Source organism: Thamnophis elegans, chromosome 4, assembly GCF_009769535.1.
Source record: "Thamnophis elegans isolate rThaEle1 chromosome 4, rThaEle1.pri, whole genome shotgun sequence".
In the NCBI taxonomy this organism is placed as follows: Eukaryota; Metazoa; Chordata; class Lepidosauria; order Squamata; family Colubridae; genus Thamnophis; species Thamnophis elegans.
Genome location: NC_045544.1, coordinates 99,752,149 through 99,767,469, shown reverse-complemented (window position 1 = coordinate 99,767,469; position 15,321 = coordinate 99,752,149). Strand labels below are relative to the sequence as shown.

At 46.1% G+C, this 15,321-nt stretch overlaps 1 protein-coding gene across 1 annotated transcript; it reads right to left on the bottom strand.

Annotated features, from left to right (window-relative positions):
* Window positions 1–4,223: 4,223 nt before the first annotated feature.
* LOC116507747 (uncharacterized protein K02A2.6-like) lies at window positions 4,224–8,355 on the bottom strand. Its single transcript, XM_032216074.1, has 2 exons — window positions 7,997–8,355; window positions 4,224–7,416 (listed from the first exon to the last, which is right to left on the bottom strand). Exons 1-2 carry the CDS (start codon window positions 8,353–8,355, stop codon window positions 4,224–4,226), a joined length of 3,552 nt encoding a protein of 1,183 aa, XP_032071965.1.
* Window positions 8,356–15,321: the final 6,966 nt, after the last annotated feature.

Sequence of the window (15,321 nt, the reverse complement as noted above, 5' to 3'; positions counted from 1 at the left end):
GATTCCATAATTACCTCTCAAATTCTTTGATTGAAAACCTTTAATTTGAACAACAGATTGCCAACCTCCAAACTTTTGTTTACTCAGAAACTCCTCATCTGACCAACATCCAAAGCAAGTAAGAATATCATAATAAGATCAAGATATTAACTCAAATGCATTTCCCAGCTTGTATGCATAATATTTTCCCAAAATTTTGCATTTTTCCTGCATACCTAATATTGTTTCCTAGAATTACAAACCTGCCTTTTTTAATAGTACAAGTTTCCCAGCAATTACTTTGCCCATTTGTTAATTGATTTTGACGGTAGTTGAATTGTCAACAGCATTATAGATCTATGTAGTGCTATTCTAATTGGATCTGTTTTCTGCTGCTTTTCTTCATAGCAAAAGTTTGACAGTTCCAGTGCCCAACCCTGGAAGGTTTCGATGCAGGGAAATGTATGTTGCAACATACAGTAGTGCTTATTCTCAAACAACGCCAAACCCTTAGTACAAAATATGTGACAGTTGCCCCAGTTTTGACTTCTCTGCCTGAGGAGCAGCATTCCTATGCTATTGTCATCAAACCCTTGCTATACCATATCAAGGAGGAAAGTCATGCAGGGAGGGTAAAGCAAGAGAGTGTCTGATTCAATCAATCAAAATTTGTTGACATGAAACAAAAAGGTGAGGCAGGTAGAAAGCTAGTCATAGAAGCCCAGTCCCCAAATCCAAATTAACAATGTTCCACAGGTCTGTTGTATACCATATAATGAGAAACACAGCATATTGGATGAAACTCGAGTAATGCACTCTATCACAGTGGTTCTCAACCTTCCCAATGCCGCAACCCTTTAATACAGTTCCTCATGTTGTGGTGACCCCCCATCATAAAATTATTTTCGTTGCTACTTCATAACTGTTATGCTATATGTTTGCTACTGTTATGAACTGTTATGTAAATATCTGATATGCAGGATGTATTTTCGTTATTACAAATTGAACATAATTAAGAGCATAGTGATTAATCTGTGAATCTTGGTTTGGGAGAAGATTAGCCAGGCTGGGATTTTCCAGGATAAAACAACCTCCCTGCCTGCTTCCAGCAGCAGTTCGTGGTTTACATGAGTTTCACTTTATTAAGTTTACTTTTTTTACATTCTGTTCCACCCACCCAACCAGTTTTCTTTCTTTCTTTCTTCCCATTCCTCCCTCCCTTTTCTTTCTTTCCATTCCTCCCTCCTTTCTTTCCATCCCTCCCTCCTTTCTTTCTTTCTTTCTTTCTTTCTTTCTTTCTTTCTTTCTTTCTTTCTTTCTGAAACACAGAAGTTGCCCTTTAAATGGGATTTTAAATGGAGGCTTAAGCTACATTGAACTGTGCTTCCATCCCAAGTGGAATTCTTCAGGATGGAAGGAATGGGTGGATGGGGCCTGTCCTCCCCTCCGGCCTCTCCTGCCAGCCCTTCCCGGGGCCCAAAATGTCTCTGAGCTCAGTTTAGCCCGCAGGACAGTGGCGGTGGCAGGGGTGGCAAAGGCAGCATCCAGGCCCAAGGCGGCTTGAATCCCAGCATGTGCCTGCCTGGGCGAGAGTCCATCCTACCAGCTGAAGCGGGTAGCCCAACTGCCCTGCCGGTCTCTTGCTCTCCGGGTGCCTTCAAGCCCTGTGCAGGCAGCTGGGCTGAAGCAGCACTGCCAACCGTGCTCGCTTCAGACGTCTGTCAGAGCTGAGGCTGATCTGCCACCCAGAAGAACCCATCTCTCTCCCCCTTCAGTGCCTCAGCCTTTCCCTGGCGTGGAGGTTGCGCCCGGAACTGGGAGGAGGCTGCTTCGCCACACGGTGCTCTTCATGCACCTGCCGCTTCAGGACGCGCTTCTGAGCATGGGCGACGCCAGTGGAGGTGGATGGTCTTAGGTGACACCTGTGAAAGGGTCGTTTGAGCCCCAAAGGTTGAGAACCACTGTTGTAGATGAAGGATTGTTTACAGTGCAGGGCTTTTAAATGTTGGTTTGGTAAAAATGGAGGTTTCCTGTGATTTATGTAAGTCAATGTTGGCCCTAGAATCACATTTAGTACTTTACATATTCAAATGAATGAAGCTGTCACTCTGGGGAAAAAACAAAGAAAAAGAACGTTTAAAACAGAAAGCCAAAAGAACCAAAAAGAGAGAAAATACCTGCCTTAAAACATTAAGGTAGCTACTTCAAACACAGCTGACAGTCTTAACAACTTTCTAGCTTGCCTGTTCTCTCCTTTTTGCCCCTTCCACCAATGAATGGTTGCCTTATATGGTGCTCCATTCTATTTACCCATTTTCAAAGCTGTATTTGGAATTGTAAAAAAGAGAAACAAAAACCAGGCACATGCTCAATATACAAAAAAGCAACATATCCTGCCAAGATATTCAATGACTGTTTCCAATCAACACAGGTGCAATAGTCTAAATGTGACACTGGCCATGGCACAACTCCTCTTGGGGGAAAATTCAATGGAAAAGTAGCAGATTGTGATCCCTTGAGCCCCCTATAAGCCCCCAGTCTGTTTTATGCAGCTCCTCAAATCATGCAATTCAAATTCAGCGGCAAATCATGTATTTTCAACAAAGATATTTTGCTGTTGGGAACACCAAATGGAATAAAGCTGGTGTTCCAAGCCTTTCCAAATCATAGGGAACCTGCCACTTCAAAAACATTATTATAGGAAGTTCATGCCAGATATGCTCTAGTTCCTGCTTCATGAAAAGATTGGTTTACGCCTATTTGCCAGAGCAACAGAGAACAAATTTACTTTATCATCTACATATCAGTCTTTCAATCCTCACAATAAAAATAGTTACAGAAGAAAGGTTGAATAAAACCAAATTCTATATTGGTTGATCATTAAACTGAAACTGCATTTAAGGCATTTCCCTGATCATCTGCTTTAATCATATTCTCTTCTCCACCTTTCCCATATTTTATAACAAACAGTTGCTTATTAAAATAGAATGTCAAAGGAGCTGTATGTTACTGGTACAAACCAGTTCTTAAAAATATTCACCAGTCCTAGACACACCTTTCCACAGAACCATTCTTCATTATTCTTCACCTGCCTCTGCCCCTTTACCTCTGAACAAGTACTTGTGAAGAACAGGTATTTGAGGTCCTGGGCCTAAATGGGGTATTTTCTTTCACCAATGCTGCTTTGTTTCTCATTGCTCATAAAAAGATAAAAGTTCCCCTTGCACATATATGCTAGTTGTTCCCTAGGGGGGCGGTGCTCTCCGTTTCAAAGCCAAAGAGCCAGCAGGGTCCAAAGACGTCTCTGTGATCATGTGATTAAATGTCTAAGGCACACAGAATGCTGTTACCTTCTCACCAAAGTGGTTCCTATTTTTCTACTTGCATTTTTACATGCTTTCGAACTGCTAGGTTGGCAGAAGTTGGGACAAGTAACGGGAGCTCACTACTAGGGATTCAAACTGGCGACTTTTCTGATCAACAAACTCAGCATCTTAGCCACTATTTATTTATTTATTGTTAAAATTTATATGCCGCCCAATCCCGAAGGACTCTGGGCGGCTTACAAAAGAGGAAAGAAAAAAAGAAAAGGAAAATTAAAAAAAGGATAGTTTAAAAATTCACAAGACATGCATTCGTTCTAATCGGGGCTGGACCTTAACAATGAGGTCAACAGCCCCAGGCCCAGGCCCAGACTGAGCCACCACCTCATTGTTCATAAGAGCAACTAAAAGTATAGCAAATATGCATCTGTCTTTGTCATTATGAGTTTTCTAGCTATTTATTTATACCATCCAATGTTATGTCTTTTGCTCATCCAAATCATTAATAAAAAAAATCTGTCAATGTTGAGTGGAGAACTTGAACGCATCTGAAGAAGTTATCTCCTTCCAGTATATTGGGAAACTTTAAATGATTATTGATATTGATTCATTTAACTGTTACATTATCTAGGCCTGACTCAAACAGAGTAATTAGAATGTTATGGGGTACATGTCAAATTCTTTAATATATCTGCTTTAATTGTTACTGGTGTGTACCAAGGACCTGTGGGTAGCCAGAAGAACTGAGGCAGAGACAGGAATAAAAGGCTAACAAGTTTATTCCCTTAAAGTACAAGCTAACGTTTCAGAACCGGCTTAGATAGGAACGCGCGCTGCTCGTTTGGACAGCTCCCTATTTATACAGGAGCTGTCAAACGATCAGCCAATCAGCTGTCGAGCGCTTCCCGCTTAAACTTTTAGTCAGCGCAAGCTCAGAACACAACACTCCTCCCCCCTTAAGTTCGCGCAGGCGTAGTCTTGTAAATATGCTGGACGCCGCCTGATGCGGCCGGATGCCCTAGGCCCTTCTGCACCGTTTGGAGGTTCTGGTTGTTCGGCCGAGGACTCTGCATCGGAGGACGGCGATCGCCCGGGCCGCCGGAGAACGAAGGATGGTGCTGGCCCACCAAGTAAGTCGCCGCTTCGGTTTGGGGCTCCGGCTGCTTGTTCTCGGCTGGCCTCCTCGTTTCCGTGCTCGGCGTCGGTCGTCGGGCCCGTCAGTGTTGGCAGGTCGGTTGACTGCTGCTGACTTGTTGGTGGTTGGTGCCTGCTCCGCAACTGGTCGCAGTGGCGTTTCCAGACTCTGCCGTCGAGGAGCCTGACCCTGTAGGAGCAGGGTCCGGTCTGGTCAGTGATTATGCCCAGTAGCCACAAGGGATGTCCTACATAATTCCGGGCATACACTGCCTCCCCCTGGACGAAGGAGCGGGACCCTCCCCGGGAATCCAATGGGGTTGGAGCGGAATAAGCGGGGTGCAAACGGTCCAGGGTTGTCCGCAACCGCCGTCCCATGAGACGCTCGGCTGGGCTCGTGTTCGTCTCTGGCGAGGGAGTAGAGTGTTGGGCTAGCAAGAAGGCGTCAATTCGTTCCTGCCAGGGAAGGTGGTCTAATTTGGAAAGAGCCTCTTTGACGGAGCGAACAGCGCGCTCCGCCAAGCCATTGCTAGCGGGATGGAACGGGGAGGTGAGGGCATGTCGGATGCCGTGGGAAGCAAGGAAAGCCTCAAACTTGGTTGCTGTCAGTTGCGGTCCGTTATCGGACACCAACACGTCGGGCAGGCCATGGGTGGCAAAAAGGTGGCGCAGGGTCACGATTAGCGCGTCTGCTGTAGTGGAGGACATGTGGACGACCTCGACCCATTTTGAGAAGGCGTCAACAGCAATAAAGAGCATACGGCCGTGAATGGGGCCTGCAAAGTCAACGTGAATTCGGGACCATGGGGTGGAAGGGGGCTCCCACGTTCGCGGCTCTGCTTTAGGTGGCAGCGCCTGGGCGCTCTGGCATTGTGGGCAGCCGGCGACATGGTCGGCGATGTCTTGGTCAAGCTTGGGCCACCAAACATAGCTTCTACCTAAGGCTTTCATCCGGACAATTCCTGGGTGAGCGTGATGTAGCTGCCGCAGGACGGTAGTCCTCAGTGAGGCCGGCACGACAACCCTATGGCCCCACAGCAAACAGCCGTGCTGAACGGATAGCTCCGCCAGGCGTGACTTGAAGGGGAGGTAAACGGGGTCTACGGGGTCTTTCGGCCACCCTCGCTTAACCCAGTCTAGCACCCGGGATATTACCTGATCCCTTGCGGACTCCCGGGCGATGTCGGCGGCAGAGAGTGGAAGGTTGAGGTCGTCTATAAGGAATACAGGTGCGGCAGCAGCAGGATCTTCCAAGGCCTCTGGCAGAGGGCAACGGCTGAGGGCGTCGGCGTGGGTGATCTGCTTCCCCGGTCTGTGGTGCAGCTGGTATTCGTAGGACGCGAGGAAAACAAACCAGCGGGTCATGCGTGGGGAGAGAACCTGAGGGGCAGGGCGATCTCCAGCCAGAAAACCGAGCAGGGGCTTGTGATCAGTGACAATTTGAAATGGCTGGCCGTACAAGTAATGGTGGAACCGGCGCACCCCAGCCACAATGGCAAGAGCCTCTTTATCAATTTGGGCATAGTTACGTTCAGAGGCAGAGAGCATGCGTGAAAAATAGGCAACTGGCACCTCTGCTCCGCTGGGTAACTGGTGGCAAAGGACGGCGCCCACCCCGTAAGGGGAAGCATCACAAGCGAGTACGAGAGGCAAGTGCTCGCTGTATTGTACCAGAACATCGTTGGAAATGAGGAGATGCTTGACAGCTAGGAAAGCGGAAGCTTCCCTGCGGCCCCAAACCCAGGGTGCGCCTGAGTCTAGGAGGCGATGGAGCGGCTCTGCGACTGATGCTTTGTGGGGCAGAAAAACAGCGTAAAAATTAAGTAGGCCTAAAAAGGCCTGTAACTCAGCTCTGTTAGTGGGGGCAGGGGCCTCCACGATGGCTTTGGTCTTGGCAGCCGTGGGGTGGATGCCACTGCCATTAATGATGAAACCAAGGAATTCTATCTGGGTTACCGCAACCTGGCACTTATCTCTCTTGACCTTCAGTCCCACTTGTTGGAAACGTTGGAGGACTAAGCGCAACCGGGCCATTAGTTCATCCATGGAGGTGGCTGACACGAGGACGTCGTCAAAATAGGGAACGACGCCTCTGAGTCCTTGGAGCAGCCGCTCCATCAAACTCTGGAACAGTCCTGGGGCGATGCTGACCCCAAACTGCAATCTGCGGCAACGGAAAGCGCCCCGGTGTGTGATGATTGTCTGGGCTTCCGCTGCTTCATCGTCCACCACCAGCTGTTGATAAGCTTGGGCGAGGTCGAGCTTCGCGAAAACAGTCCCCTCGCCCAAGGTGTGCAGCAAATGCTGGACCACTGGCACCGGGTACGCGTTGGAAGGCAGGGCACGGTTGATCGAGCAGCGGTAGTCAGCGCAAATCCTTACGCTGCCATCTGGCTTGATGGGTAACACAATGGGTGTTTCCCACTGGGCATGGTCCACTGGCTCTAGGACGCCTTGAGCCACCAGCCTGTCCAATTCGGCGTCCACTTTTGGTTTGAGTGCGATGGGTACTCGGCGAGGCTTCATTCGCACCGGCTGTACTGATGGGTCAAGGTTGAAAGACACGGGTGTGCCAGTGTATTTGCCTAGTGAGCCATCAAACACCGCAGGGAACTCTGCTACTAGGCAATCAAGAGCTGACTCGCTTAGATGGTGGATTCCGCTGATCTGCAGGCCTAGGGACTGGAACCAATCGAGGCCAAGAAGGCTGGGCAACCGGCCTTCCACTATGATGAGGGGTAACCGGCCGTCAAACCCCTTGAACTGCACTCTGACTTTGCGGGTGCCAATTACTGGAATCAGGTTGCCCTGATAGTCTCTTAACGTCAGATTACAGTCTTGTAATTGGCGTTTTGACAGCTGTGGCAGCAGGCGCTTAATCGTGCTCCAGGACACGATGGAAGTTGCGGATCCGGTGTCTAACTCCATCTCGCAGGGCTTTCCTTCCACGGTAACGGTTAGCTGTATTTTTTTTTTGGAGCTGGTGGCAGGAGAGATCCTGGGTGGCATTTCGGAGGATGGCGTGACAGTCCATCCTGGCCTTCTTGGGGCCACTATTTCGGTTCCTCGGTTGTCGAGACCGATCGGTTTGAAATTCAGAGGAGGACATGGGCTGCGCGGCTCGGCATACCCGAGCGATGTGGCCCTTCCTGCCACATCGCTGGCAGAGGGCTTGCCTAAATCTGCACTCAGCTCTCTCGTGGTTGCCTCCGCAACCAACACATGCAGATTTAGGGTCGCCTTTCCTCTGCGGAACGCTCTTTTTGTTCGCCTCGTGAAGGCGGTTAATGTCCTCCTCAGAGTTCTCATACTCCGAATCCTCACTTTCAGAATCTAAGAGGCCGGTAGCTGTGCTGAATGTATTGGCCGGCTGTGCTGCTGTGGCAGACCGACTCTTCGCGATGGTGGCTAAGGATGCTGCAGCCATTTCGGATGCCCGGACCTCATCGAAGGCAGTTTGAAAGGAGAGATCTGTTTTGGTTAGAAGTCGCTTCTGCAGCTTGAGATCTCTCAGGCCACACACAAGGTGGTCAAGGAGGGCCTCGTCCAAGTCTCGGAACTCGCAGTGGAGAGCGGCCGATCGTAACGCTGCAACGTAGGCACTGACGGACTCCCCCTCAGCTTGGCTCCGCTGGTGAAAAGCGTGCCTGCGGGCTATCTTGGACGGAGACGGGGCATAATGGCTTGTCAGCTTTGCCAGCAGCACAGGCCAGGGAACGGCCTTAATGGGTTCAGGAGCTGTGAGAGCCCTGGCAGTGTGAAAAACGTCTGTGCCACAGACGGACAGGAAAAACGCGCATTTCCGCTCGTCCGTCAGCTTGGTGAGGTCGTGCGCGACCAAAAAACATTCGAACCGAGCCGTGTAAGACTTCCATGTCTCAGAGCCATAGTTGAATGGCGCGAAATTTAACGTGGCCATTCCTGTCAGAGCCAGCGACGTCTCGTCGCGGTAGAATTAAGCGCGGTTCTAGTGACTCAGCGAGTGACTTCAGCAGTAAGTGACTTCAGCTTCTCGTACCTCAGTTTGGCAATCCCACCTTCGTCGCCAGTGGTGTGTACCAAGGACCTGTGGGTAGCCAGAAGAACTGAGGCAGAGACAGGAATAAAAGGCTAACAAGTTTATCCCCTTAAAGTACAAGCTAACGTTTCAGAACCGGCTTAGATAGGAACGCGCGCTGCTCGTTTGGACAGCTCCCTATTTATACAGGAGCTGTCAAACGATCAGCCAATCAGCTGTCGAGCGCTTCCCACTTAAACTTTTAGTCAGCGCAAGCTCAGAACACAACAGTTACAGTGAAATTACTCCATCAAAAATGAAATATAGTTAGTTTGACGAGGCATTCTTGATTAATTCATGCTAATTTATACTGATCATGGCATTGTTTCCAAGGTAGCCATAGAGTGACTGCTTTATTATTGCTATAGAATCCCAGTACCAATGTCAAATGGGCTGGCTTAACATTCTCATACTATTTCATCTTTGTTAAAAATAGGGACATTTGTGTTCCTGTAGTCATTGGCAATTTATTCAATCTCCAGGATTTCTCCAAGGTAATTCTGATGCTTAGACAAAGCCCCTCCGGAAATCCTTCCTACTTTGCGATTCATCTACTTCTGGACATTACAAAATATCTACCATACTACAAAAAAGATGTTGAGACTTTGGAAAAAGTTCAGAGAAGAGCAACTAAGATTATCCTTTTTAAAACTGTTTATTTCATTTTCATTTTCATTTTATACAATCACTTATATACTGTGCATTTTTTAAAAAAAAGGGGAAAATCAATGACACAACTCATCTTCCACATAGAAAACCAACATAGCACTTCAATCCCCCAGACACCCTTTCTCTCCCCCTCCAACTTTCATTTCTCCCCTCCAACATTCCCCTCTTCTACTTCCCTTCCCCCTCAAACATTCCTTTCTCCCCTTCCCTCCATCTCACCCTCCTTACATTCCCCTCTCACTCCCTCTTTACTTCTCCCTCTTCTTTCCCTCTACTCCTCACTTTGGTGTATCTCTACAATTCATTATCTATTCAGTTTATATTTTACTCTAAAATTAAGAAAAATGAAAAGAAAAAAGAGAAAATAAAAGAAAAAAAGAAAAAAAAAGAAAAGAGAGCAACAGTATACAAGTGCATTCTTATTGTTCTGAAAATTGGGACTGTATTTCCACCCTCCCCCGTCCCCCCTAAACCCCCCTCCCTAACCCCCTTTCGGCTTCCCAGGTCCCATACCCGGCATAACTTTTTATCAAGCACAGTCTGGAGTATATTAAAATCAAATAACTTTAGAATTAAAAGATAAAAGATAAATGAAAAACAAAAAAAAAGGAAATAGTAAAAAAAGAAAAAAAACCACACACACACACAAAAAAAAGGAAAAACGGGAAAAATCAACAAATTCTCTACATTAAACTCAGCTTCCCATCATTTTTAAATCTTAAACAATGTACCTCATTCCTAATTTCAGTTATTTTATTACTTGCAGGATTTCAAACTATATTGAAACCAAGTAAGTTAATTAAATGGAATTCCAGCGAAGGCCTTATCTCTTTATCTAAATATCCAAACCTTTGATTTATCTCTTTTACCTCCTTCTCTATTAAACCATTTAAACATTCAAATACTTCTCTCGGTTTCCTTTTCCAACTCCTCCCATCCTGCCTTTACCCGTGTCCATATATATATTTTATTTTCATCCGTACTCCTCTTATATTTGCTTCACCTTCCTGCAGACTCTATAGGTATCTTTCCAAACATTATATTCAAATAACAATTTATACAAAGATCAGCTTACTTTCTGTCTCAAAATAACTCTACTTAAACCTTCACTACCCTCCCATCTACCCCACACTTCCCAGCTCCATTCAACCCGAACCACAATCCAAGAAGATCACGATCTCCGCTCTCCTCACCCTAAAAAATAAATCATGAACAATTAAGTAGAAATTCAAAGTTATCCATCGAATCCTGTTTAAATCCATACAATATATATTCCAAAATCATCGCCACTTCTTTCAGTCTCTTTCAGTCTCAATGTCTCTTCGTCAGTATGCAGCTATACCGTTTTACCCAAGACAGAAATCACAAAGTATTATTCAGATTAAAATTAAGCAAATGTTTTAGAAGCATAACTAAGTCTTTATTCTCTACTCTTCTGCCCTTCCGGAGGGGGAAAGCAATGCCTCTCGCCTTGTAGCCACGTGTTCCGCTGTTTCTCTTCTCCTTCTCCTTGTCTTTCTCCATGTCCAGGTAATTCAGGAAGTCCCGCCTTCAGAATATTGTAATAGAAATCTCGGGCTTCCCAAACAGAGTTGAGGCAATGTTTTTGGTTATCAAATGTAACAGTAATACCAAACGGCACTTCCCATCTGTATTGTATCTGAGAGTTTCTGAGTTCCTTAGTTAAGAAGGCATAGTCTCTTCTGGCTCTTAATATTTGAGGTGGTATTTCTTTGAAAACTATCAAGTCCTGTCCATCAATTCGCAGCCTATTATTGTAGAACTCCTGTATTATCGCGTTTTCTGGATTCTCTTGTGGCAAAATATATAATTATGTCCCTCGGAAGTTGTCGCTGTTTTGCTACGTACGAATTATGGCGATAGATTTTTTGAATCTGCCAATCAAAGTTAAGTCCCGGACTTCCCACCGAGCGACTAAAAGCCTCAAAAAGGTCTGTTTCAAATTCTCCTGCTCATTTTCACGCAATCCCCTAACTCTTATTGCAGACTCAGTCTTCTTATAATTTATCATGACAAGTTGTTTTTTGCGCAATTTGGATTTCCTGTTGTAATATTTCAATTTAGATGTCAGGTTGGAATTAGCTTCTTCCAAAAGTTCCAATTTATCCTCCATTCCAGCAATATAATCTGTCATAACATTCATAACCTCGATCATATCCTCCTTTGTTTGAGCAATCTTGGCATCAAGTCTGTCATAAAAGTCTGAAATAAATTTTGCATTTCCTCTCTGAACTCTTTAAGGATTTCAAAAGAAATTCTTTCGTTAGCAAATCTCCAGTAGAGGGCGTAGAAGGCAAGGACAGCGGCTTTGTAACAAATGCCTGAGATGAGCGTCTGGGTTTCGATTTCGGTGCCATGATAAAAAGGGAAGCAACAGAGTCTCTGCTCACGTTAATTTGAGATAAGGTAGTTTCAACAAACCCCTGGCAATCAATAAAAAGAAATCTTCGAGGGAACAGGGCTAATTAGTTTGTAATCCCTTAAGTCTGTCCAGGAAGTTGAAGATATATCGTTATAGCAAATGCGGAAGTTACAAAATCGCCATTTTTTTTAAAGAAAAAAAAGGTTAAACAAAAGGAGTCTTTATAAAATTGAAGCTGGTATTTTAAATAGAGAAAAAGGAAAAATTCACAGGTATGTTCACTGCCCGGATTAATCTTAAATGGGTTAATTACAAAGGCTTGTTCTGGGGGGGGAAGTAACTCGCCTAGAGCTGAAAAAAAAACAGCTGAGAAGATCTGGCCGGAGTAAATGACTCAGCTTTTGTTGATTCACTCTCTTTCGTTCGCAGCCAAAAAGAAAAAAAGGCTACGAACTTCAAAGAGGATTCTAACTGGCTGAGGGACCCTCCCTACTTTTTCCTTAATGGAAAAAGAGTTATCTAAGATCTTAAATAGATATACGAACCAGAACTCTGAGGGCAGCTTCATTGAGCTGCCGACGGCGGCAAGAACCTCCCCCGGAAGCCCACAACTAAGATTATCAAAGGCCTGGAGACAAGACCATATGAAGAAAAGCTGCAGATTTTAGATCTGGCTAGTCTAAAGCAGGGACGTGCAGTCACTAGAGGCAGGGGAGGCGGGGCCTCACCAGTCTCCTGAGAGAAAGGAAGAATTTTAAATAATTTTTTTTTACTAATTAAAGCCAGGGTAGTTGCTACCAGATTCAAAGTCACAATGGCTTGGTGTCTGCTCTCAGTGTTAACTATGGGAGGAGGCCAGAGAACTTGGGCCCTCTTTTGCCTAAGGAATTTTTCGCCTTTTAAAAGTTAAGGAGGAGTTAAAAAGCGAAAACTTTCATATGCAAAAGAGGCACTGATTCTCCCGCCTCCTGATCAGGGAGCAGCGAATCATGCCTTATGAGCACGCTTACGTTGGGCGGACAAGAGGAGAGTTGAGAGAGTTTCCACAGCTGGAAAAGGTGGATTGGACGGAGGGAGGGGGGATTCAAATTTATTGTAATTTAATTTGTAATTTTTTTATTGTGAGGTGTGTGTGTGTGTGTGTGTGTGTTTCTTTCTTCACAGTGGTGGGGTCGTAGGAGGCAGGGGGGTGAGGCAGAGGAGCGCAGAGGCGGCAGGGATGTTCTCGCCGCTGTGTCCCAAGAGGCCAGTTGTCTCGCGTTTATGTCCATCATAAATGCGAGACGCCTGGCCTGTTGGACACAGTGGTGACGGTGGGAGGAATGGGCTGGGTGGGCTGACTGGCTGGGGAAGGGAGAGCCCTTTAAAGCCCTGCTGCCGCGACTTCCCAGCAAGACTTCCTTTCGGCTCGTGGTTTCCCTTGCCTGCCTTAATCAAAGCTTGGCGCCCTGCCTCTGCTTTCGCGCTCTCCCTCCCTCAGCTGTGCAGCAGCGTCGGCAGCAGCTCTCGGCCTACGGCGGCAGCGTCACACAGGCTGTGGAAGGAGGACGAGGAGGAGGGAACCAAGAGAGGCTTTTACTGGGCGTGCGCCCCACAGCCAGGACTGTCATTGCACCTCAAGCCGCATTTCTTCCTGCAAAGCCCTTCGGGCAACCCGAGAGTTCCGCCTGATGCTCGAAGGGCTTTGCAGGAAGAAATGCAGCTTGAGGTGCAATGACGGTCCTGGCTGTGGGGCGCACGCCCGGTAAAAGCCTCTCTTGGTTCCCTCCTCCTCCTCCTCCTTCCACAGTCTGTGCGATGCTGCCGCTGTAGGCCGAGAGCTGCCGCCGACGCTGCTGCACAGCTGAGGGAGGGAGAGCACGAAAGCAGAGGCAGGGCGCCAAGCTTTGGTTAAGGCAGGCAAGGGGAACCACGAGCCGAAAGGAAGTCTTGCTGGGAAGATGTGGCAGCAGGGCTTTAAAGGGCTCCCTCCTCCCCAGCCAGCCAGCCCATTCCTCCCCCCGCCACCACTGTGTCCAACAGGCCAAGTTGCTGGGAGGAGAAAGTTTGGGCTGCAGAGCAGAGTTTTAACTGCCGAGTGACATGCGGTGAGCTTCATTGCCAGTGAGGGTCCCGCTCTATGGTGGATGCTGCGCCGGGGCTTCAGCGGGGCTTTCGCGCTTGCCTCACCGGCCATGAAGCTCACCGCACGTCACTTTTCTGAAGAAAAGAAGAATTAGGGGTGCCCTGATAGCAATATTTCAGTTTTGAGGGGCTGCCACAAAGAAGGGGGGGTCAAATTATTCTATATATTATAGAATAATCTTCTATTATTATACTATTTTATATTATTATAAAGCACCAGAGGGCAGGACAAGAAATAAGGAATTACGGAGAAACTTCCTAACAGTAAGAACAATTAACTAGTGGAACAGCTTGCCTTCAGAAATTGTGGGTGCGCCATCACTAGAGGTTTTTAAGAAGAGACTGGACAGTCACCTGTGTGAGATTGTATAGGTTCTCCTGCTTGAGCAGGGGACTGGACTACAAGACTTCCAAGGTCCCTTCCAGCTCTATTTTCTATTCTGTCTCTTCTGTTCTATTATATCAATTCAAAATAAAGGAGTATTTCCCTAGGTAACGTGCTCCTATTCTTAGCCTTTACAGTTGTGCATTGTATATTGTGTGGCTGGCGGTGACTTTTTCTATATTCTCGCTGAATAAATGATTGACTGATTTATTTTGTCCTTAACAACTTTCACCATGCACGAACACAAGTTATAATTAGGATTTTTTTTAAAAAAAAAAGAGAGAGAAAAAATTGAGATATGTGTGTGTATTTTTTTAAGAACAGTTTCTAAGATTTTCCCAGAAAGTCATTGCTACTGATTTCCTGTGGGAGGAACCATAAGGAAACAATCTGGCTGAACAGGCTCTAGAGTTGGTCATTGCCTGTTCAAGTTCCTCTCCCTCCCTCTTTTGTACTTTTGTATCTCTTTTTGTCTGCCCTAAATCTCCATGTGTTTAGCCTACCCTGGTATATTTCATCCTAAATTCTAATGACAAACACACACACACACACACACACACACACACACACACAAACACACACACATAAATCTTCCTGTATTTTTCCTTTCTTTTACTGGCAGTTTTATTTTTACATTTAACAATCCCTAACATAAAATTAGTTGCTGTATATCAGGGATGACAAACTTGATTTAATTGAGAGCTGCATCCGGGTTGTGTTTGACCTGGGGGCATGGCCAGGGTAGGTGTGGCCAACATAATGTCACTTGTGATAGTGATGTTATGGATGAAAACAGAGCTCCATTTTTTCTGGCAGGAGGCCCACAAGCCAGATCTAAGCACATTGGAGGCCAGATCCAGCCCACGGGCCTTGAGTTTGACACCCCTGATGTATAGATCATTTCCAACAAGTACACCACCATAACTGTTACGTCTGTTTTTAGACCAGTCATTATCAGTTTGGTCCATCAAATGATGTTACAATTTTTAAAAAATGGATATTTACTACTTAATTTATACTTTGCTTAGAATAAATGAATTTTTCTCACACAGACATGCATCGCTACCTTTCCCAATCCGTTTTGAAGTACTGATATTTGAAATCATTTAATCACTCAAAGTAATGTAGTGTTCCAGAAGATGATAGCATCTATAGCTCAAGGTTGAATGTGAAGCTCTTGAGATTGGTGGTTTGCTCGTAAAATGTTTCATTATCCAACTAGATAACATCATCAATCTAATTTAGTGCTGCCAACAAACTTAGTCAC

Coding starts and splice junctions, on each gene's coding strand:
- LOC116507747 (XM_032216074.1), bottom strand. CDS start 8,355: ATGGCCACGTTAAATTTCGCGCCATTCAACTATGGCTCTGAGACATGG. Junction 7,417..7,996: donor TCGGCCGCTCTCCACTGCGA/GTTCCGAGACTT, acceptor TCCTGCCACCAG/CTCCAAAAAAAAAATACAGC.